This window comes from Dreissena polymorpha, chromosome 2 (assembly GCF_020536995.1).
Source record: "Dreissena polymorpha isolate Duluth1 chromosome 2, UMN_Dpol_1.0, whole genome shotgun sequence".
In the NCBI taxonomy this organism is placed as follows: Eukaryota; Metazoa; Mollusca; class Bivalvia; order Myida; family Dreissenidae; genus Dreissena; species Dreissena polymorpha.
The window spans coordinates 93,750,917-93,776,212 of record NC_068356.1 but is presented as its reverse complement, the minus strand read 5'-3'; the positions used below and the strand labels follow the sequence as shown (position 1 = coordinate 93,776,212).

Genomic DNA, 25,296 nt, shown 5'->3' with positions numbered 1-25,296 from the left:
ACGCAATACACACAATCATAGTGATATACGATCAATTGGCTGACTATCCGTCGCATTTTTTAAATATTGCTTGGCCAAATGTACTAACCATCAAACATATCAATACGAGTCGACAGAACAACAGATGGGCTTTGCACTATATCTGATGATTTTTTCAAATGTCATCTTCATGATTTATTAAAACTTCGAACAAGACATATACCCGTTTGCAAACCCTTTATCATTTGATTGTTAATAGCCGAAAATCATACATGGTTACAAACAAAACAGTGCAATATAAATAATAAACTATACACTTGTTGAATTAATTGCAAATACAATTACGTTGACGGCCTTCAATTAATTTCTTGACTGTAAACATTTAGAATACGTACTGGGAATGATGCATAATAAACAAAATTATGTCGGGACAATAGCAGAAAAGGGATCACCAAGTGTAACATCAAAACTATATTAATTTTTAACATGCTTTTTACAGTAAAAAATAAATGATGCAACAAACCAGCTGCTGACAGGAGCTGTTTATAATATAAACTATATTCAATATAACGAGTATTTTGGTTCTCATAAATCAGAACAGAGCTGTATAAAAGCACGAAAGGATGCAACATGTACAGTTTTTATAACACAATATAACGATGTTTCCAGACATACATTATAAGAGAACTCTTCTCTTTTAGGAATTTACAAAATAACTGCTTCTACAAACAAGAAACCGTCGGAGACGGGTGATGCTCCCCAAAGTTTTTTGTCACAATATTGCACTATATATTCAGATAAAGGGAGACGTCTTGAGGGGCATAACTTTGGACAAAATAATACGATGGATGGTTTAGCAACTTAAAAATTTCAAATTTCAAAGAGCCATAACTCTGTGAAAAATCATCCGACCATAACCGGCTGATAATATGCACATCTCCTGTTGGTAGCGAAGCTTCCCATAAATTTTTATTGAATTCCCGTAATACGTTGCTGAGAAATAGCTCGGACAAGAATTGCACTATATGTACAATGGAAAATTTCAAAGGGCAATAACTCTGTGAAAAATCATCCGACGAGAACCGGCTGATTATATGCACATCTCCGTTTGGTAGTGAAGCTTCCCATAAAGTTTCATTGAATTCCGGTCATTAGTTGCTGAGAAATAGCCCGGACAAGAATTGCACTATATGTACAATGGAAAGTTTCAAACGGCCATAAGTCTGTGAAAAATCATTCGACCAGAACCCGCTGATAATATGCACATCTACTCTTGGTAGTGAAGCTTCCCATAAAGTTTCATTGAATTCCGGTCATTAGTTGCTGAGAAAAAGCCCGGACAAGAATTGCACTATATGTACAGTTAATGGAAAATTTCAAAGAGCCATAACTCTGTGAAAAATCATCCGACCAGAACCGGCTGATAATATGCACATCTCCCCTTGGTAGTGAAGCTTCCCATAAAGTTTCATTGAATTCCGATCATTAGTTGCTGAGAAATAGCCCGGACAAAAATTGTGCACAGACGGACGGATGGACACACGGACAGACGAAGCGGCGACTATATGCTCCCCCCAAAATTTTTTTTGGGAAAGCATAAAAAGATTACCAAATGAAAATATAGAATCAAGAGTCGTTTGTAAAACTGATTTGACTATAACTTATAAAGCATGTTTTTTCAATATTATCATTGCTAACATTGAAAATTGTTTGCTAAAAACACGAAATTATAACACGCCAGAATTGTCATCAAATTTAAGGCAATACTTATGCAGTTTTCTTGACAGTTTAGTTGTGTATCGATCTTTTATATGAGGTCACAATTATGTCAATCAGATATCTTAAGACAAAACGTACGGACTAAAGCATTAGAAACAGCAATACAAGGGATATGTATATAGATAAGCGTATGACAGCTCTTAACGAATTCAACAAATATGTGTTCCCTTAACATTAAATTTTACTTTTTTAGTTTTTGTGTTTTTTATGTTAGCGCCTTGATCCCTAATGTAGGGGGAAAGTAAAAGCAAAGAAACAAAAACTATGATGTATGAATCAGAAAGACTGCTTCGGAAGTCGTCATTCATAGTCATCTCAGATAAGGTCATACATCACATTTATACTCTAACCTTCTGATGACATGTATATAAACAGCACATATGATTTAAAAACAAACACCGGATATCATTCGTCTGATGAAAATATATAAGAGCTTGATTGGTCACATTGATGCATCTCAAAACTGTTTAAATGATCGACTTTCAAGCTCACAAATTGTAATTAATTGTTGACAAATACATGTAAATACATTCCTAGCTCAGTCTTTAACAAAATGTAATAATTGCTTGCACATTATATTGAATATCCACAGCACGCATGTGTCGGCAGAATTTTTATTGTTCGTTACATACCCTCATTCAAAAATGAATCAATTATCATGTATCGTATTGCCCGAAAATTATATTTTAAAACAAGGGCTATTTGTAAAACATGCATGCCCCCCATATGGGCTGTCAGTTGTAGTGGCAGCCATTGTGTGAATATGTTTTTGTCACTGTGACCTTGATCTTTGACCTAGTGACCTGAAAATCAATAGGGGTCATCTGCCAGTCATGATCAATGCACCTATGACGTTTCATGATCCTAGGCCTAATTATTCTTGAGTTATCATCAGGAAACCATTTTACTGTTTCGAGTCACTGTGATCTTGACCTTTGACCTAGTGACCTGAAAATTTATAGCGGTCATCTGCCAATCATGATCAATAAACCTATGAAGTTTCATGATCCAAGGTGTAAGCATTCTTGAGTTATCATCCGGAAACCATTTAACTATTTCGAGTCACTGTGACCGTGACCTTTGACCTAGTGACCTGAAAATCAATAGGGGTCATCTGCCAATCATGATCAATGAACATATGAAGTTTCATGACCCTAGGTGTAAGCATTCTTGAGCTATCATCCGGAAACCATCCGTTTAACCATTTCGAGTCACTGTGACTTTGACCTTCGACCTAGTGACCAGAAAATCGATAGGGGTCATCTGCGAGTCATGATCAATGTACCTATGAAGTTTCATCATCCTAGGCATAAGCGTTCTTGAGTTATCATCCGGAAACCATTTTACTATTTCAGGTCACCGTGACCTTGACCTTTGACCTAGTGACCTGAAAATCAATATGGGGTCATCTGCGAGTCATGATCAATGTACCTATGAAGTTTCATGATCCTAGGCCTAAGTGTTCTTGATTTATCATCCGGAAACCATTTTATTATTTCGGGTCACCGTGACCTTGACCTATGACCTAGTGACCTGAAAATCAATAGGGGTCATGTGCTAGTCATGATCAATGTACCTATGAAGTTCCCTGATCCTAGGCCTAAGCGTTCTTGAGTTATCATCCGAAAACCACCTGGTGGACGGACCGACAGACTGACATGTGCAAAGTATTATACCCCCTCTTCTTCGAAGGGGGCATAATAAACAATGACATGTTCTTAGAAGTGTAGCAAAATAAAATTGTAGTGTATCAGAAAAAACTATTTCAATGTTAAACATGGAAACAAGCATTAAAACTTCCCTGAATATTTGCTTTAATTTAACAACGTTCATCTTGCAGTGCATTCAAAACAATCTCTACCAGTGATTACGTCAATCATTTACAACAACATATCAAAACCTCAATGCATATATATATATAATAAAGCATGATCGTTACTGTATAATAAACATCTGACAGCAAAAAAATCCTTTAGTGTTATAGAAAATAAATTAAAAAATTCAATCAACAAAGAATAAAAATGCATGTATAATATGTAATATGCTGTTTTTGATGATGTTTCGCAAGATATACATAGAACAGGAGAAGATAGATATTTTATAAAGTTCTAGCATACTAAGTAATGTCTTTTAGTGTTGTTAAACAAATAAGTAACATGGTGTGTGATTGAATTCATAATAAAAACTTAATATAACAAAAAGTTAAACATATTATATTGTAAATAAGGTTTAATACTAGTCGTATCTAATAATACAAAATGTATGTACAAAAATATATTAATAATTAAAATCATTATCCCTGTGTGTAAGTAGTGCACACATATGTATTGTAAAAACATGCAGATATAAATGTACATTTCAATTTGATGAAAAAAAATAATTAAATTAGAATGGGTTTTGATTATGAAGCGTACACAAGAATTTAAATAAATATCAATTTACCACACAAATCATAGTATGGGATCATTTTAAAGAAAAACAATATTCCAGGTCTCGAAAGAAATGCAATTTTTCAAAAATAACTAATCGGCAAAAATAAATTAGAAATGTAAAAATCTGCGAAAAATTCCTCAAAGAAGCTCAGTCAGTATATTTAAAGATTTTTTTGTAATCTCTCGCATAAAAAATGTTGACACCGTAACACATTCCACAAAGTATTAATTAAATCACTACTGCTAATGTTGATGATTGTATTTGAATAGCGTAAAATACCTTAAAAGAAATCAGCTGCCAGCCTTTTTCTAACTTTCTTAATGTTTTACTGTTTCATAATACATTTACAGCGCAATGTAAACAAGCCATTTTGAATAGCCAATAAAACGCATATAAGTTTTAAGATGACTTAAAATCGTTCCTCAATATTCATATTTAAAATATATGTTAAAAGGTATTCTTCTATTTCCAAAAGAAGCCTATTAAAACAGTTTCATCATCTTTACAATAAAATGAATATGTAGAGATCAGTTACGATGCAACAAACAAAATACATGTACAAACTTATAAGTAAAATGGCCCCCTTTATAAAGAAAATATAAATACTTATTTTGACAAAATGGCACAAGTATATGAAAATATATTCAATATGGACATAAGCATAGGTATAATTATGTTTATAACAGCGTCGTATACAGTAAGTTAATAAATTATGATGAGTGAACAGACCAGCACATCTGAAAGTCTGGTATTTGTATGGAAGCTGTAAATAAGGACAAATACATCACATAAATGTATTCAGAGCTGTTACTTGATCCTTTCATTACATACACATTAAGTTCTTTGATTTGCTATAGTCACATCACTATGCATTATAACGTAAAGTCCGACTCCCGTCATATATTAACACAATTACGATGTCAAACGTTACATGTAAATAATCTTTCTAGAGCTATAAACCCTAAGGGACTATATCTAACCTTATTTTATACATGTTTTAAATGGGTAACCTTTTATTAAACTTCGTTTGCGCAGGTCTAAAATAATTTTTAAATCAATAACATTCTATCGATTTTTAATAAAGGACACTTTTGGAACAGACTCTGACAATATTGTTCGATTAAATTTGGACCGTTCAATACGGAAATTATTGCCTGCACACGTTTCCAATACGGAGAAATATTGAACTGTAACGCGTAACAGATGACGACAACTGAATTGTCTATAAAATTGATTTTCTTCGAATCTCACAAAAATACCTTAAATTTGAACAACTCAAATTAAATACCAAAAAAAAGATTTCATGCATGTTTGAAAAAAAAGTTTAGCTAAGATGTGTACTACAACAGTAAATGTGCATTCAACTGATAAGATATGAAACATAAGTGAATGCATGCCGCCACTTTTATCCCAAAACTGCACTAATGTTCAAAACATATGTTTATGGCGAAATTAGACGTGTGGCCTTAACCTTTGAGGAAATAAAACATGTAATACACGAGACACTCAGTTCATCCTAGTCACACAAGGTAAGTTATTTTTAAATTGCATGATGAATGACATAAATGACATATGTTCGGTCCGGACAGGCTGACCAAACTCGACCATTACCTCTACGTGTTACCTTGAACTTTGAGGAAAGAAGACAGGTGTTACACACGACATTTCACCTCAATATGGTCGTCATTAGAACTCTCAGACTGGCCAACACATTGTAGGTAGAGAGATGAATGTTTCAGCAGGCACATCGCCTTTTGACGGTTTGCATTTATGCCGAGATATTTAACATCAACACATGTACAAAGTATGGGTATAGAAAGGAATATTGAGCTTGTTTATGGCTGAAGTTGATTTTTGACCTTTATGTGTGAGCATGAACTTTGAGGTATGGGTTCGTGCACGCCACACGTTGTGTTATGATTGTTTAAAAAAAGCAAATTATTTAAGAATCCATCAATATATGGCAAAGTTATTGCCGAGACAATAATGATGTATTTGCCATCGGCCACTCTCGGACAGACATGAAGACGGTTAACGTACAGTACGACAACTATATCCCATCTTCGAGAGGGGGTATAAAAAGAAATATATCGGATGTATAATATGACACATACAAATATATCGGATGTATAATATGACACATACAAACATAGATATGGCACAGATTGCTGTGTCTAAAATAAAAATTACCTCTATACAATTACCTATATACAATTGCTCACTAAATACTGTAAACATCAAAATTAACATGTTCCATACTGCTAGATTTCAAGCACAAAAGTGACTCTGTACAAAACTTCAATAGAGAAAATGGATTTCAAGCTTTAAAATGTCCTAATGAATATAACATGTGTAAAAATAACAATCGTACAATAATGGATGTATGCACAAAACACTGCCATTTCATTGAACGATAACCTGGGCTATAAGTCCGATCAAAGCCATATCTAAAGTCTCTATTCATTGTCGCTACCCTTGTCCCTGAAAACATAATATGCAAGATGAACTGGTGCAATTTCAGAATGATATTAATAAAACATTACGATTGAAATATAACACTTAATGTAAAATCATAGGAACAAAACATTAATTGATGAAACGGGTACCTGTTTTTTACAAATAATGGAATCTCGACCCTGTTTTATTACACGAATACTCAGTCATACAAATAATAATGATTATAAGGAATAGGGTACTGACTAGTACAAATAACTGATATGCTTGTTATTGACATTGCAAGATATCATATAACGAAAACAATCAATAAAAATAACAACTTCGTTTGGCCAGGACAGGCAAGGTAAGGAATCCGTGATTGTACCAGCAAATAGGAAGATGCTAGTTATAACGTTATGTCATGGTGTTACTAAAATGTTCCGGGCAATTCAAACAGCGTAGGGTATCACGCTGCTCGTATATCCCTACATATAATTGCATCATAAAGATCGAACGATTGATTAGTAAAACTGAAAGCGCGTACTGTAGAAAATATACATCATGAACTATGCACCCCAGGGCTATGCATGATTTTTAATAGGAACTGGTTAATCAGCCATTTATCTACACGCATGAACGAATGATTGATCGCTTGTGTTACAAGGCCTTGACTCGATACATTAAAACAATGTGCTACATGGAATATTCGATTACTATTGTTTGAGTGAACAACAAACAGGGGCCTGTTAGGGCTTTCACATCCTTATATATACAAGAAGATCTACCATTTTGATCATACAAACTTAAGAAACTCGGTTTGCTTAAAAAGAAATGTTTGTTAGGTCAGCATAGTAATAAAAGTGTCTCCACTTATAATTACAATATGGCCATAAATTGTCCACCCTTTACAAAATGTTCAACTTAATAATTGGGCAGTCGTACATTGAAGAACATCTAATACATAAGGATACCAACATGCAATACACATATTTGTATTAAGAGTAAAAACTGTATTGTTATTTATGCTATATTTACCTGTCATTGACCCTAAAAGGGGGACTCCTAGATGGTGTGTCTTTGTCACTAGACTTGATAAATCTTTCTGCGCTGCGTCTCCTTAATTTCTGAGGACTTAAAGATCTGAAAATGTATTCAGAATAAAACACATGATTACCACATACACAAGCGGAGGATATGACCAGTCAAGATCAGACAAAATGAACACAATAACAAAGGCGATATATGCATACCATCATTGAGAACGTATACGTCGACCTCGTACTTCACACCATGCAGAGTAAAAGATAACTAAATAAATGTTTTTAATTCTCCTGAAACAACGGTTGGCATTACAAACAATGTGTTGCCTTCATAATAGTTTTATATCACTCGCATAATTGTTCACAAACAAAAGCAATGGTGTTTTTTTGTAAAATAAAAGCAACAACCATCGATGAAATTGTCAAATAATATCTTACTCGATAAGTTATATTTTACAAACATGATATTCATGAAATAAAAGACAGGTAAATAGTTTACTTAGCAACATCCTGAGACGAAGGACTCTTTGACTTTGGTTTCAAGCGCTCGTCTCGAGACCTGGAATGTGTTTCACTGTCCCGCCTCCTGGACTCATGCGGACTGTTCGATCTGAGTGAAAACAAATTAGCAATACAAGGTTCAAAATTACATACGTCTTACTGATATACTGTGCCGATTCATAACTACATTAACAGTAAATGCATGTACAGAAACTGCTAACATAAAATGAAAAACAAACTCTTCAAATATTCTTTGCACTTACAAGGTGATTTTTAATTTGAAACGTTATTCAAGCATGTACAAGTTCTTAATTTAAAAGGCCTTGAAATAAAAAATACTATAACAAACCTTGAATGAGGCTTCGAATTAGAGGATTTCCTGAAACAAAACGGAAAGGTATTGTACAAAACATTTTTAAACAGCTGTTTAATTTGGTGTTTGTTTTTTTCAAAACAATGTTTATCTTGCAAAGACGATTCATATAAACATTAACGCAAAGGATTAAATAATCGAATGACAATCTTTGGAGATATACCCTATATCGCGTCAAAAACCCCGCGTATAAGATTTATTAACCATATATTCAATCTAACTATGATGCTAACCACAACAAACATGTATGAACAATTACTTTATCTCGAGAATATTTCATATTTACGGGTACTTAAGTCTAATGCAAGTTTATTGTACAAGCGGGTTAAAGTGATATACATTTATTTAATTGGTTCGCACATGTCATAAAACAGTCCAACGAAGAATAATATGCGAAAAAGGACGCTGTTTCGTCGTTGGTTCTTATACCAATACCACACCAATTTTAGTACAAACATGTCTATGGTGCTTTGAATAGTTGTGTAATGAACCATGGAATCCCATCTACACTATGCAAGACTATGGCATAGCACAAAAATGCATTTGAGCATAAATCATCTTGACAACAATTTTCCACACGAGAATTATTTAAGACGGTTGTGAAGTCGTGAGTCCAGGATATATTCATACTTCTGCTATGTATGTGTATAGTTACAATAAAAACGGAAGTTTAAAACCTACTCAATACATTAGTTGCGTGTAGTTTCAATAAAAACGGAAGTTTAAAACCTATTATACATGTGTATACATGTAGTTTCAATACAAACGAAAGTTTAAAAAATATTTCAGTTGAAAAGTTCCTTATCGGAAACTGTGACATTTTAAGTAAATAAATGGACTGCAATAAAGCACAAGATCCGTCCAGTATAGGATATTTAATAATAAGGAAATAAAACGTTGTATTCAAACAAAGGAAGAACAATTTAAACTCAATGCAAACCTACATCAATAGCTACTCCGAATTGCATTCTGTAGCAGCTAATAAACTTCATGGCAGTAAACATGTGAATAAAAATTGTTCCTTTGCATTATCAAATATAGAAGAAAACCATTTATATGTTCATTTATTTTCGTTTGTTTAATTCTTGCACACCTAAACGTTATCTGGCCATTCAGAATGTCGTTTCTCTTGAATGTAATGAAATAATAAAAGGTGGTTAGTGAACTATCAAAATTAAAAATCACGATGATATCTTGTATTGCATCATTCGTAATTGTTTAAGAGACAGGAAAATTCATTTGCACTTTTTTGTCATACACACTATCATGCTTAGTACAACAAGAGAGCTTCAAAATGCCAAAAGCAATTGTTTACTTTCTACCAGGACATCTTCCAGTACATAATAATAAATGTAACGAAAAGCAGCAATTTAGTCCTGCAAGTTGAGATTCCGTCTGCTCACCTGGATTTTCTGGGAGCAGATTGTGACCTGGACCTATTTCTGTCACTATGCCTTGGAGGACTACCATTGCTTGACCTGTAGTTAAAATTTGAACTCAAATCAATTAAAACAAGTCGTGTATTAAACAGGACCAAGTGCGATGAGTGTAATCCAATAATCACCAGAGTTTGAGAAACATACATCAGAACATAATAATACCAAATGTTTTCAATCCTTTTTTAAGTAAATATTGTCAATTGTTAATTACATGACTGGGGAAAAAAATGTTATCACTGTGCAAAATTCTTTATTGAATATTTACATGTATGTACAATTTGTGTACAAGCAACAAGCTATAAGCCATATCCCAAAACTACAAAAATGCGTGTTAATTAAACTTGGGGTACAATGTGGGTTCATTTAATGTTACTGGTGTACAATATGTTCCGCGACTTTGACCTGTGTCTTTCGTTTGACGTTGGTCCTCGTCTGACAGGAGATCGTGACCTGTAAATGAAAATATCATGCATTTTTGTAGGAAAGTTCAACGAGTCTTGAAACAATACACTGTTTAAATCCGTCCCATGTTAAAGCTGTAAAAATTGAAACTTGCAAATAAAATGTTTACCAGTCTGAGATTATTTTATACATTAAATATCTATTGAAAACGATTCATTAAGCAGAATTTCAAACTTATATCACAAAGAAAAGAATCGAGATATACGTTTGCCTACAATGTCCATGAGGGGCATATATCACATGATAAAGATATTATCCTTAGTAAAACATGTTACTACACAAAAATAATTGTGGATAACAATAACAACAAACAAGCAAAATGGATATAGTTTACATTAAGACTTTTCATCAGACAATAATGATTACACTATTTTAGCCATTATCACATTTTTAATTATCATGATAATTAATATATGATAATGGTAAAAGTAAAATGGGTTTTGAAGAGAGTTAATTTATGTGTGGGTTGGGTCTACGCTCACAAAACGAAAACTATAAATTACACGTATCACAAATATTTTTCTATAATAAACCTGCCCATCTTTTTGTTATTTAAAATGTTAATGTTTTGTTACAGAAACACAGAACACGACAGACTAATTTTCATTAATATGTTTCGCCTTAAAATGATGTTTCAATGTTGTGTTATGTTTCATAATAACATATAGTCCATACATAACAACACAACTTTGAAAAGGTCGTTTCAGGCAGTGTCTATTATGAACAATAGATGCTCCCCAAAGGTTTTTTGTCACAATATTGCACTATATATTCAGATAAAAGGAAACGTCTTGAGGGGCATAACTTTGGACAAAATAATACGATGGATGGTTTAGCAACTTAAACATTTCAAAGGGCCATAACTCTGTGAAAAAATCATCTGACTAGAACCCGCTGATAAAATGCACATGCCCTCTTGGTAGTGAAGCTTCCCATAAAGTTTCATTGAATTCCGGTCATTAGTTGCTGAGAAATAGCCCGGACAAGAATTGCACTATATGTACAGTCAATGGAAAATTTCAACGGGCCATAACTTTGTGAAAAATCATCCGACCAGAACCGGCTGATAATATGCACATCTCCTCTTGGTCGTGAAGCTTCCTATAAAGTTTAATTGAATTCCGGTCATTAATTGCTGAGAAATAGCCCGGACAAAAATTGTGCACGGACGGACGCACGGACAGACGAAGCGGCGACTATATGCTCCCCCCAAAAAGTGTGGGGGAGCATAAAAAGTGTGTGTGTTTTCCACAACTATTTATTTATTCCTTACTAGAGATATGAAACTGCGCTTAGATATTTTACATGTAAAGAAAAATGTCATAAATATATACAACAATTATGACATTGGTACAAATGCATGCATGTTTTCATATCCAATATTCAATGCATTTAATGTAAGAAGTCACCATTTATGCAACACTTCTACTTGATATACTATTAGGTATATCATGTTTAAACCAAGTTTCAACTATAACATATTAACAATTTCTTTATAATCTTCCTTGTAAACTTACGTATTGTTACTATTTTCAGTATTTCAACAATTATGTTATGTTCTACACTCTCGAAAAACTGGTGTTTTTATGTCTTAATATTGGTCGTGTTTTATTTATATATCAGCAAAATAACCCAGTTTCGTCAATATAGCAACAACACATCCTCATGCCAATATATCTTCCCACTTCTATAAGTATACTTCACATCCATTTTCTTCGCCATTTAGCTAAATCAATAACAGTATTAATGTTAGTATATAGGGGTATATTGTGAAAAACAAGAAAACAACGTGGACAATACAATGCCATGCAAACATTAAAACTTAACCGTTTCGGTATCAGAACCACCATCGAAGTGCATATACAAATATGATTGTACTTTTAGCTGAGTAGGGTTAGACTTCTATTTAAATACATTTTAAGATGTAAAGGTTTAAAGTTATTTGACGTTTTCAAGTTTTAAACGCTCTAGAATATTGTTCAATACATATATTAATCTTTTTCAATGCGATGTCAGTTAATACGTTTGATTAGCCAAGTATATAAATGAAAACAGCATTGTTGCTATTCAAGATCGTATATTCATATGATTGATTTTGCACCAACATTGCTTAGCTGCATCTCAAATTACACGTTTCTTTGCAAAATTATCAAAACAGAAACGAACTCACTGGCCAGCTTTTTTTTAAATCATGTCATTTTGCAGCGGTCTTATGTGCATTTGTTCTCCTCACATGACCTTAACCAAATAAGCCCATTGGAGTTGCAAGTTTATGCAATATCTGGGTAAACCATGGGGTGTTCCACTGTGTGTTTTTGTTTACCATAAGATATAGTCTACTAATTGTCTATCAGCAGCTGACTGAGCAATGGCTATGTAAATTGCTGCTATTGCATCGGTATATTAATCTCATTTGCGGGTACCATACCTTGTTCAGACTGATGCTTATTGTTTTATTCCGGTGAACAAATAGTTATAATTTTCTTTCAAATCAAAAAGTTATGCTATTTTAACATCACAAACTAAAATGACATTACATTTTTTACGGACATACACTCGAGGGCAGTTCTGTACATAATATGAGCATAAAACGAGTTACAATTACAAACCAGACGAAATACCTGAGGCTCTTTCAGTTACTCATTCAAAATATGAAGTTGAGTGCATTATACACTTCATTCCTACAACAGCAAGTGTTATGTAGCAAAGAAGGGAGGGAAGACCTCGACTGTTGAGCGAGAATCCTGAAGAGGACAGGTGATAAACCTAGAAGATAAGAGTTACGTCTCGCGCATGTTAGTGCCTCGAATGTTACGTCTTGACTCTGAGCGGCAATGCTTGAATGGAAAACTGCCGAAAGCGTGTTTGTTATCGAGAAACATCAGCGCAACCAGCCTGTTCTCTCAACCCGTTTGTTCCCAATAGTCGATAAAGTAGGGAGGTTCGACTGTCCTATGATTCGATGCATACATTGAGTAGTGAGTACTGGCTGCATGGAAGTTTGCCGGAGGTGTCGTTTTGATTCGATTGTGATAGTTTTCCGTTTAAGACGCATTCCCTGAATAGAGTGTTGGAACGATTGTCAATACTAAAATCTGAATTGGATATACCACTTCAATATATAATAAATGTTGAGACCCCATAAAACAATCAAATGAGATTTAGTCAAAACACAAATCATTAGAGGGACAAGTTCACAGATTTTTCTGATGCGTAGTCTTTCTGGAGAGTCAATTTATCAAAACTTACGGAACGTGGACTTTTTACATATTATATCATACAATATACGTTATAATGTGTTGGACAGTTATTGTTGAATTTTTTTAAACCCACAGAACATAATTGAAACAAAATCATATTGATTTGATTCCGCAAAGAATTCAGTTGACGCCTTCATCTAAGTCAACATTTAAATTATTATATTTATGTTTAATATTAATCAATATAAAATTCGCTCACAGAATATTTAGCTGAATATTTCACAATGTCAAACTTATAAATCAGTGAACATGCCCGTTGTAAATTCGTTAAAAAGAATGAGAAATAAGAATGCACATGTATTGCACTTGAAATAGTTTACATTTATTTAATCATTAACTTTGAGTAAGAACTCACTTAAGTATTTAAGATAGTTTTGAACAACTTTTTTTTCGTGATCAGACATCGAAGTTAAGCTCACATTTCAATATTAACGTTACAGATAGCTTCGACTGAGCTGCCTTCTATTTTATATTGATGCTGAAAAATAAATATGCGAGCCAGCAATATAGGGTTTCGATTGATTTTTCAATATTATTACAAAGAATACAAATGAAGGGCATCCGATTGGAATATGCCTACAGGCAAGCATGTTCAATTAGATTCAATAGATTCCTCTTTTCAAACTTACAACAACATATGACTCCAATTTTACTCGGCTTGGCACATTTTAACAATATAACTGTCACATATACGAGGTCAAAATAACTTATTGATAAAAACATTAGTTTTCATGAGTATTCAAAAATGCATAATAAGGGAGTAGCATAACACTACTGGAGTTGTAATGCAGACCAAATGCAAAAGTTTCATGCATAGTCCTCGAAATCTGTTTAACTTTTGTTGAACTATTGACATACATGGCAGCAGTGCTTAAATAGGTCAATACAATAATTGGGAACCTCTATCCATTTTAATTTAAAACCAAAAAAAAATTAAGGGTTTTCTATTATCTAAATTAAAAACAGTTTTATAAAAACGATGATAAAATGTATAGCTATTGAACATGAAACACCGTAATCTCTTTAAACATTGAATTAGCATTGTAAGAAGCTAAGTGTACTGCAAATAGACAATATTGGCACACAAATATTACAAATTATAACACATATTTGACGATAAGTATTCCGTAAATACATACAATTGTTGGTTTTATGAATAAGTATATTCAGGTGTGGTATTGTAAATGACTTTCATATGTAACTTGCATGGGTGAAAGTAGGAAATTCCCAAAATACTGAAAATAAAATCTGGGGGCCGATAGGGCCCCCAGTGGGTCCAGGGCAAAGGGCCCTGGCTAAGGGTCCAGGGGGCCTCTGGCCCCCGGAAGCTCCTGCATTTTAGCTTATTTGAAACAAAGAAATCACTTCTCCTAAGCTTAAAGACACCTGTATTTTTAAGTGATTCAAAACAGAAAAAAACTGTTAGTTTGGCTAGAATATATCACAATCTATTTCTTAAACATTTCATGTAGATCAAATGTGATAGGCAAAATCTTTAAGATAACACTAAACTTTCTCAACTATATACACAATGTACACATATTTACAGTATAATATAGATCAATTAACATGTTTTGGCAATACATTTTCTGTCTTGTATTTTTAAGTAATTTGTTTTTATATCTTATCTAGTTATTTACTAATGATTTAATTTACAAATCCGGTAATTTTTCACATGCGTAACGTTCTCGGCGTGAGACTTAAACGCCTTTTTCCCATTTGATTGGTACTTGATCGTTTTGAAACAGATATCACAATATCATATGCGCTACCCGGAATGATTTTTTGTTTGTTTGTTAAACCAATCTCCCCATTTCTCTCCACGAGAGTCTCTTTCATGGAGCCATTGTCATCGCCACTTGTTTTTCACATCACTTTCAAGTTCTTTTTTTTGTCGAACCCCGGAAGCAAATACATGATTTGATCATGTTTTTTTGGTTTCGGAAGTAGTTATTTTGACTTGTCCGCCATATTTTTTTGAGAGATAAGACCGTTTCATAACGTCGATTTCTATTGGTTGACCGATTTACGTAAACCAATCAAATCGCTTTTTTGGAAACCGAGTCAGATTCCCGATTAACTTCGAGTAATTCCATGCGGTAAACCATTTCATAGACAAAGGAATCGTAAATTATCGGCAGGTTTCGCCAGAATATTCTAATGAGGTGACGCCATGCTGCCTTCTGCACGCGCGGGCGGTCTTGCGGGAGACATGTTATTTCGGGCGAATAGTGCCCAGAGGGATAGAACGATTCACGAGAAATGAAAGAGCAATACGCCCAGGGGGATAGACTAATAGAGAAGCAATGGCCGCGTCAAATCTATAAATAGATATGGGTTAACAGAACAGTGGGAAACCAATTTATCACGTCTGGAATCGAGCGCATTTTGTTTATCGGCATTGCTGGACACATTGCCTACCCCCCCCCCCCCCCAACAAAATCTCATCGGATTTACATGATTCACGAAAACGACCTCTGAGAAGCCAAAAAATACGGAATTCCGTAATAATACGGAACACTTTCACCCATGAACTTGTTTGTTCAATAAGTATATTGCTTTCGTCAATTTTTATGTAATAATAATATTGTTGTAACATGCACGTTACCTAAAACAAATATTTCTGCCCAAAATGTGCAGTCAATGTAATGTGCCTTTGCTAAATTGGGCATATATACGATGTTCAATATCTTTACTCACAAAATGCTTTCAAATAAATATAATAAACCTACATGTATTTTAAAGGATCGCTCAGTCTTTTATTTCAGCAACCAATGGCCAGGTTTAAAACTGACTCAAGACCTTATTGACGTACGTCTGCTTAACAATTAAATTCAATTTCTTTACGGCTTTAAAGTCACCGCTAGCTAATAAGATTTATAGAAATGCTGTAATCAAATAGTCGGAGTAGTGGCAATCGCACCTGATTGAATGGTTACAAGAGTGTCAAAATTGTATCATAGCACTGAGCGACCGTTTTAAGGTGAGCATTAAAGAACCTTCAAGGTCAACTTGTTATTATTTCTTAATTAAAGATATATTTGTGTCATTTCAATATTTAGTTTTTTACTATCAAATTATGAATTCAACATTGCTTACAAAGACACATAATTGTGTGTATGTAACGAACAACATTGTTTTAACATCAAAAATAATAAGAAGAAAAAATATATAACAGCACTTTTTCAGGATGCTGATCACACAATCAATTTGAAAAATTGACAGTGCCAAATAAAGATTATTTTATCATAATTATAAAACAATAACACGCAGTTAAAATGACAGAAAAACGTGTTATCAGGAGGCCTTTAAGATCGAACATGGATATTCAATAATATAAAACGTTTAAAGCTATTAATACATTAAGTGTATGTAAGCTGTTGCATCAGACGAATTAGTGACACTCAAAGCTAGAGTGTAAGAAGATGCACTAAATATACTGACCTTGAAGAACGTCGTTGTTCTTGACGTACGGCTTCCATCTGTAGACGTCGACGCTCCTCGAATGGGCGAGCATGCTCCACGCGAATACGCCGCCCATCGATACGGCTACAAAATCAAAACGCTGAGAGCATTGAAAGACGGTTGGCGAGAGAAGAAGCTAAATGCAATTGATCATAAGAAAACGATATTTATATCAAGAAACACAAATTTGAATCAAGTAGCCTATATGACTATATGTTATTTCAAATATCATGTATTTAAAGCACAAACTAGACTATTTTAAAACTGGTCAGTTTTTTTACCAGTGCTCGTCTCATCGCTAACTGAACGTATCAGTACTCTGTGAGGTGCCTTAATGAAGTGATTAACTGACTCTTAGCTGGCACATTTGGTTATAATCCCACAATACTGATTAATCATTACCAACACGAAATCCTGTTAACAAACAGCTTAAAAAACTCTTACAACTGGTGCGACCGGCATTTCAACCTAAACTCATTTGTAAAATTTAAAATTATGTTCCTTATTATTTACAAGGATAATATATTATATAATACAAAATATTCAAATCGGTTTCATTTTTATAAGATAATACATTGGGAGAAGCAATACATATTTTTTATCATATTATGTTTTTCGATGAATCCACTGCTTGTGCAAATCAATCAGTAAACATTCATAACTGTAATTTATTACTAAAATATTGTCTTAAAACAAAGACAAACGGATTTCCATTGTTAAATAACAATGTTGCCGTTCATGTTGACTTGATAAATTATGGTAAAAAATCGTTATGACCGCTATGCCATGTCATAAAAAAACGAAACTGAAACGTTATTTTTTTAAACTACGGATAACAGTCCATTTTGACCGTAACAGCAATACAAGCACAGCGTTTGGCGTTAAGTTTTGTTATAATAATTATGAATTGAGCTATATTTTTGTAGATTTATATCGAGGACAAAACTATCTGCAAAGTACGCCCAATTTGTGCATAACGCTGTCTATGTAAATGGGGCGTTATTTTCAGACATATATGCAGAAAAAAACTCATTCCATTATTTAATGAATTTCATTAAAAAATTCTTTGAACTGAATGTACAAATGATAAAAGTTTGTCAAAAATTCATGATGACATATTAATTAAAATTGTTCGTGTTATTTCGTTTATGTTTTTATAGTTGTTTCAAATTAATTTCAATGTATATAAAATAATTATCAAATAGTTACCTACCGTCCATTAACTTTTCTAACGGCCTTTTCGGCGTCTTCAGCATGCTTGAACACTAAAAAGGCAAATCCTGGGGGATTCCTGAAAATAGTTTATCCCAATGCACAAGTAAAACAAAGAAAGTGCAACTATTGTAAGGTATAACGTATTTAAGCTCACTTTGGCACCGCGTTCTCATGATGAGCCATTTGATACCGTAATTTCATTTATCCCTCCGCCTGTTCAACTTGATTTTTTTTTCATTACCTCATTAACCTCAATGCATGTTTTGACGAACCCCACTGGGATATCACTTACGTTCTATTTCATAAAATTACTTTATATTATATACTAATTACAATAGACAAAGCGTCATAATTCTCCGAAAACTTGACGCAGCCTACAATTCAAATTTTGTGCGAGATCAACCCGGCCTATTTAAGGAGGATTCCAAAACACAAGCGTTATCACGTACGGGCATACATACGAACGTACTAACGAAGATACGAACAGACGGACAGCAAGTACAATGTCTTATGGCGCCCACTACGTGGCGGCATGAAAACTTTAAGTCTTAATGAAACAAAAAGTACCCAGATTTTCAAAATTGTATGTTATCTATCGATTTTGTGAAAGCCATGTCCCTGGCGTTACAACAGGTCAAGCACCTGTTCCACGAGTCACGAGTTTAAACAAGGGCTGTTTGTAAAACATGCATGCCCCCCATATGGGCTGTCCGTTGTAGTGGCAGCCATTGTGTGAATACGTTTTTTGTCACTGTGACCTTGACCTTTGACCTAGTGACCTGAAAATCAATAGGTGTCATCTGTGAGTCACGATCAATGTACCTATGAAGTGTCATGATCCTAGGCAAAAGCGTTCTTGAGTTATCATCCGAAAATCATTTTACTATTTCGGGTCACTGTGACCTTGACCTTTGACATTGTGACCTCAAAATCAAAAGGGGTCATCTGCGTGTCATGATCAATCTACCTGTGAAGTTTCATGATCCAAGGCATATGCGTTCTTGAGTTATCATCCGAAAACCATTTTACTATTTCGGGTCACCGTGACCTTGACCTTTGACCTAGTGACCTCAAAATCAATAGGGGTCATCTGCGAGTCATGATCAATCTACCCATGAAGCTTCATGATCCTAGGCGTATGCATTCTTGAGTTATCATCCGGAAACCATTTTGCTATTTCGGGTCACCGTGACCTTGACCTTTGACCTAGTGACCTCAAAATCAATAGGGGTCATCTGCGAGTCATGATCAATCTACCCATGAAGTTTCATGATCCTAGGCGTATGCGTTCTTGAGTTATCATTCAAAAACCATTTTACTATTTCGGGTTACCGTGACCTTGACCTTTGACCTAGTGACCTCAAAATCAATAGGGGTCATCTGCGAGCCATGGTCAATGTACCTATGAAGATTCATGATCCTAGGCCCAAGCGTTCTTGAGTTATCGTCTGACAACCACCTGGTGGACGGACCGACAGACCGACCGACAGACCGACCGACATGAGCAAAGCAATATACCCCCTCTTCTTCGAAGGGGGGCATAAATATACATACATCGGGAGAACAATTAAAATCTTCTTGTCTTAAACGGCATTGCCGAGGGGTTTCATATTTGGTATGGATCATCTAGCAGTCACAAATTTGTTCAAATCAACCCCTTAGGTCAATACTGACCACATCCAAAACAATAGAAATGTTTATACATCCTTTCTTAGCAAAATAGCTTTAAAAATTGACTTCTCTAAATCCGCAAGACACAGAGCTTCGATATGTGGAATTTTATACAAAAAAAGGGTATTTTACTACGTGTATTAAAATAATACCCCTGGGGCTAAAAGTGATCACGACCCATATGTAATATTTTTAAATAGAAACATAGCAAACTCACTTAAAATACTTCTCTACAATCATAAGGTTCAAATGATTAAAATCTCTGAAAGCATATATCACATCAGAAAGTAGTCCTATATAATGTATTTTCTAATCATGCCCCTGGGTTCAAAACTCGCCAAGTTCGATGGGTCACATGGCAAATTAAGAATGTATAGCAAAACAGCTTTAAAAACAACTCATTACTGAAATGACAAAAAGAGAGCTTTGTTTTTATGTTTTGTCAGATTCAAAATATATTTATCCCCACGCGTTGTGAAAAGCGTGGGGATATTGTGGTTATCTCCGCCGTCCGTCCGTCTGTCCGTCCTGGCCACTATCTCCTCATTCACTATAAGCAATAGAACCTTGAAACTTACACACATGGTAGCTATGCGCATATGTGCAACCCTGCACTAATTGGAATTTTGATCTGACCCCTGGGTCACACATTATGGGGGCTGGGGTGGGCCGGGTCAGAGATTTTCACTCATTTTGATGTTATTTTACATTAACTTCTTCATTTCTACACCGATTCACTTCAAATTGATACTGAACATCTATTATGACAATATGGTCAGTCTCAACTATGCATGGCCCCATAACCAACCCTGGGGCGCCCCTCCCACATAGACCACGCCCACCCAAAATTGCCGTTTACTATAATTTCTTCATTTATACACCGATTCACTTCCAATTGATACTGAACCTCTCTTATGTCACGGTCAATCTCAACAATACATGGCCCAAATACCAACCCTGTGGCGCCCCGCCCACATAGGCCACACCCACCCAAAATTGCCTTTTACTATAATTTCTTCATTTTTACACCGATTGGCTTCTAATTGATACTGAACTTCTCTTATGACAATACGGTCAATCTCAACTATGCATGGCCCCATTACCAATCCTGGGGCGCCCTGTCCACTTAGGCCACACTCACCCAAAATTGCCTTTTACTATAACTTCTTCATTTTTAAACCGATTCACTTCTAATTGATACTGAACTTCTCTTATGAGAATACGGTCAATCTCAACTATGCATTGCCCCATTACCAACCCTGGGGCGCCCCGCCCACATAAGCCACACCCACACAAAATTGCATTTTCCTATAATTTCTTCATTTCTACACCGATTCACTTCTAATTGATACTGAACGCTCTTATGACAATAAGGTGAACCTCAACTATGCATGGCCCCATTACCAACCCTGCGGCGTGTAATGTCCAGCCGTCATTCATAATATATGCTGACCTTCGGTTAACCCCGCCCACACCAATCAGCATCAAGCGTTGCAGACGCAGCGTGTGTGGCGCGTGGCCGGGGTTCGCTGTTGAACACTTTCTAGTATAATGCTGGATGCTGATTGGTGTGGGTCGGGGTCGAAAATAGGACAATGACTAACAAACTGCGAAATGTGCCGCATGGTACTACAGTATGTGTGGGAATAACGTGCGCGCTAGTGTATTATTCATGAATGGATTTATTAATAATGCACAGTTAAATACAGATCTGACTATACATACAAGTTTAACAAGACTATTGTCAAGCAATATAAGTCCCCTACCGGCTCCACCATTGTCAGAAATATATATATATAAAAATTATTTGTTGCCATAGCAACCAGAATTTTTGACGTAGGAACAAAATGAAATGACGTGCATAATGTCCTTATTGCCATCTATTCATGTTTCAAGTTTCATGAAAAAATATGAAGAACTTTTAAAGTTATCTTAGGATCCAGAAAAGTGTGACAGACTGACTGACTGACTGACTGACTGACTGACTGACTGACTGACTGACTGACTGACTGACTGACTGACTGACTGACTGACTGACTGATGGACACACAGAGCGCAAACCATAAGTCCCCTCCGGTGAAACCGGTAGGGGACTAATAACTGCATTAATATTATCAAATCGGCGCCTTACATACATATGTGTGTAATTAAAGTGATACAGGTAATAATAAACCCTGTAAATCGTAATGGTATTTTGAAACAAATGTGCCAACAACAATCTGCTGCAACTATATTTTATAATTGGTTGAAAATGCCTAAGATTTGCTATAACCCATTAAGTCTGTTCTCATACCTTGGCAGAGAAAATCGACATCAGGGAAATTAACTTTCTATCTCGGATCAGTCGCCAGCTCGTGGATTAATGACTGTTTTCCCAACAAGACTATCAACGTGTTAAATTAGTTTCATTTATATTTATTTCACAGGAAGGAACGGACACTCTCCCGACACTCTACATTTTTAATCTAAATTTATTTTATGTATTTTGAACAATGCATTTTTTATTTGAAGATAGAAGGGATATAATGTCCAGCCGTCAGTCATAATTATGCTGACCTTCGGATAACCCCGCCCACACCAATCAGCATCCAGCGTTGCGGCGCAGCGTGTGTGGCGCGTGGCCTGGGTTCGCTGGTGAACACTCTAGTATAACGCTGGACTGTATGCATTTCTGAGTGTGTGTGTTTTAATAAATATATAAACAAACTCCGTCTACGGATCTATATCTTAACCCTCCCTATACGGATCTGAAACATTAAAGGGCGCCCTGCCCACATAGGCCACACCCACCCAAATTTGCCTTTTACTATAACTTCTTAATTTCTACACGATTCACTTCTAATTGATACTGAACTTCTCTTATGACAATATGGTCAATCTCAACTACGCATGGCCCCATTACCAACCCTGGGGCGCCCCTGGGTCAAACATGCGACGAGGGGATACGCGTCGGCTTCTGCCGCGCCATTTCAAGTTTGAAAATGTATTTAGATAAGAATGTTCACACATATCAATATATAAAACAAATATCATAGAATGGATTACATTTTTAATGAGATAAAAAATAATCGATGTAAAGCCCAAATTGCACTGAATGTTTGTATAAAACAATATTATACTGCACGAAAAAATAATGAGAAGAATATCTTTAATAGTTAAAGATCAATTATCACAAAAGGTACAGGGAGCTGCTCCAAAGGTGCATGATGTTATGCAGAACAAAGCTAGTTAAATGACTGATAAATAAATAATGCAATGTTTTTTTTCCAAAACTTGTCAATGATGTTTTAAAGCATCTTTTATTTATTTGCAATTGAGTTTTGCCTTAATCTATTAAGATTCTATATATTTTCACATGTATTTCTTTGTATTGATTAACCTGGATGGGCAAGAGGTGGGAAAATGATAGCAGCTAAGGTTCTGCTTCTTACTATTGAAAAAGTACACAGCATTCAGCACATTGCAGCACATACATGTTTTTCTAAAAGAAGGAACTATCATTAATTGAATATTGCTATGACATAAATATATGTTTAACAACATTGAACTTGAAGCAATATTTAGCAAATAATGAAAGAAATAATGAAATGTTTAATAGCACAAAATAATAATTTTAAAATCGGCTGTATTACTTTGAAATGATTCCAAGACAATAATCATCTATTTAATCAATACAAATAGAACATCGTCGAATTTAGGTGTCGTCGAATTTGGGTTGCGGTAGGACTACAAAAACGAAAACGAAAGTAAAAATATTTACAATGAAATACTTTAAATGCAGGGTACATGTATTACCTTGCAACCCAAGTGTCTGTGATAGTCCCAAAGTCTTTGAATTCGCCCTCCAATTCATACTTTCCGATGCGATTCCCTAAATCGCCAATAAATACACGATAACCTCCTCGAATTTTGTCGTAGACAGCTTCGTCCATTGTATTTCATGTATACAGTGACGTAAGTGATAAAAAGGTAACACACCACGAATTGTTAGTAGAATATGACTATTGAAAACGGATGATTTTATAACATACTAAGATGTCAACGAATACGTCATTTTTGTTACAAAGCCTGTCTTGGGTAGACTTAGACTATGTTCTTTATTGTTATTTATCAATATCAGTTATTTCTTTTACAAATGGTGTATGTCAAACCTCTTACAAGATAACCTTTTAAAAACTTACGAATACTGATGCAATAACAATTTTACCAATTGTACCTATATAAAAAACGTAATGTTTTTTTTTATTGGTTTCTTTGCATTCGACAACAATAAAGCCTCTTGATTTGCTTCATTTTTGTGTAAGATTAATGATAAGACTAAATCATTGAATGATCTGTGCGTCATGTAAATATCGGTTCCTTGGGACTACCATTAAAATGCTTCATGTTGTATAATTTGAATGTTAGCACATGCCAATGTGGACCATGACTAATACATAAAAGTTCAAAGTTTACAGAAAGTGTATGTTTTGATACTAAAAACAGAAGTATTTCATAACTATAATAAAATTGAATTGTTTCTTAATTTAATTTCATATAATTTAAGTCAATTATAGGCGAAAATGATCGAATCTAGTTCATATGATCAAACACTCTATTTATTATTCCAAGCTTAAATCTGATAGAAATCAATCGACATACCATCTTGCGAATTGTACCACCACCAAAGACATTTGAGAATTGTGCGTAGTTGTATGGAAAAATATATATAAGCCGGTAATGCCTTGAATTTATTGGGGTTTCTACTACGAAGAAGCGTACAGTAAATTTCTAGCGATTCGTGATTTTACCTGCACCGATGCCAAGCAAACTAGATTGCTAACAGTTAAAAAAACGTAAAAGTCACAAATTAATACCCCAGTACTCATTCTAACGTATACTCGTGTATCGCCATTTTTTCATTCACTACTTCAAATTATTGGTTAGAATCTGACAAAATACTAACATCTAATTTTAATATAATCTAGCTCTTGACTATAGTGGCAAGTGGTACTTAAAAGTAGTGTTCGATTGGTCATTGTCGGCTCGGGTATTACTTAAATGTACCCTTGAGTATACGCAATGTACACCGGGTACGGAATATGAACTGAATTTCATTTAATTCTAAAATTATAAAACTAGATTCTATTCGAAAAATACAGATTATGTCCAAATGTTAAAAATAAACATTGGGCATTGTATTAATAATCTTTAAAATGTGTGTTATGTGAATTTTATGTAACATTCGAGCAAAGAGAACGAGT

The 25,296-nt window shown here is 34.7% G+C and overlaps 1 protein-coding gene across 2 annotated transcripts; it reads right to left on the bottom strand.

Moving 5' to 3' along the window:
* Positions 1–201: 201 nt before the first annotated feature.
* Positions 202–24,008, bottom strand: LOC127868094 (serine/arginine-rich splicing factor 3-like). Of its 2 annotated transcripts, none has more exons than XM_052409689.1 (9): positions 23,849–24,008; positions 18,381–18,458; positions 17,147–17,251; positions 10,362–10,430; positions 9,945–10,019; positions 8,518–8,547; positions 8,167–8,277; positions 7,663–7,767; positions 202–6,672 (listed from the first exon to the last, which is right to left on the bottom strand). In XM_052409689.1, the coding sequence occupies exons 1-9, from the start codon at positions 23,983–23,985 to the stop codon at positions 6,648–6,650; spliced, it is 735 nt and encodes a 244-aa protein (XP_052265649.1). In that variant the 5' UTR covers positions 23,986–24,008; the 3' UTR covers positions 202–6,647. The 2 variants fall into 2 exon arrangements, with proteins under 2 accessions (XP_052265649.1, XP_052265650.1); XM_052409690.1 differs by having other exon boundaries at positions 10,383–10,430.
* Positions 24,009–25,296: the final 1,288 nt, after the last annotated feature.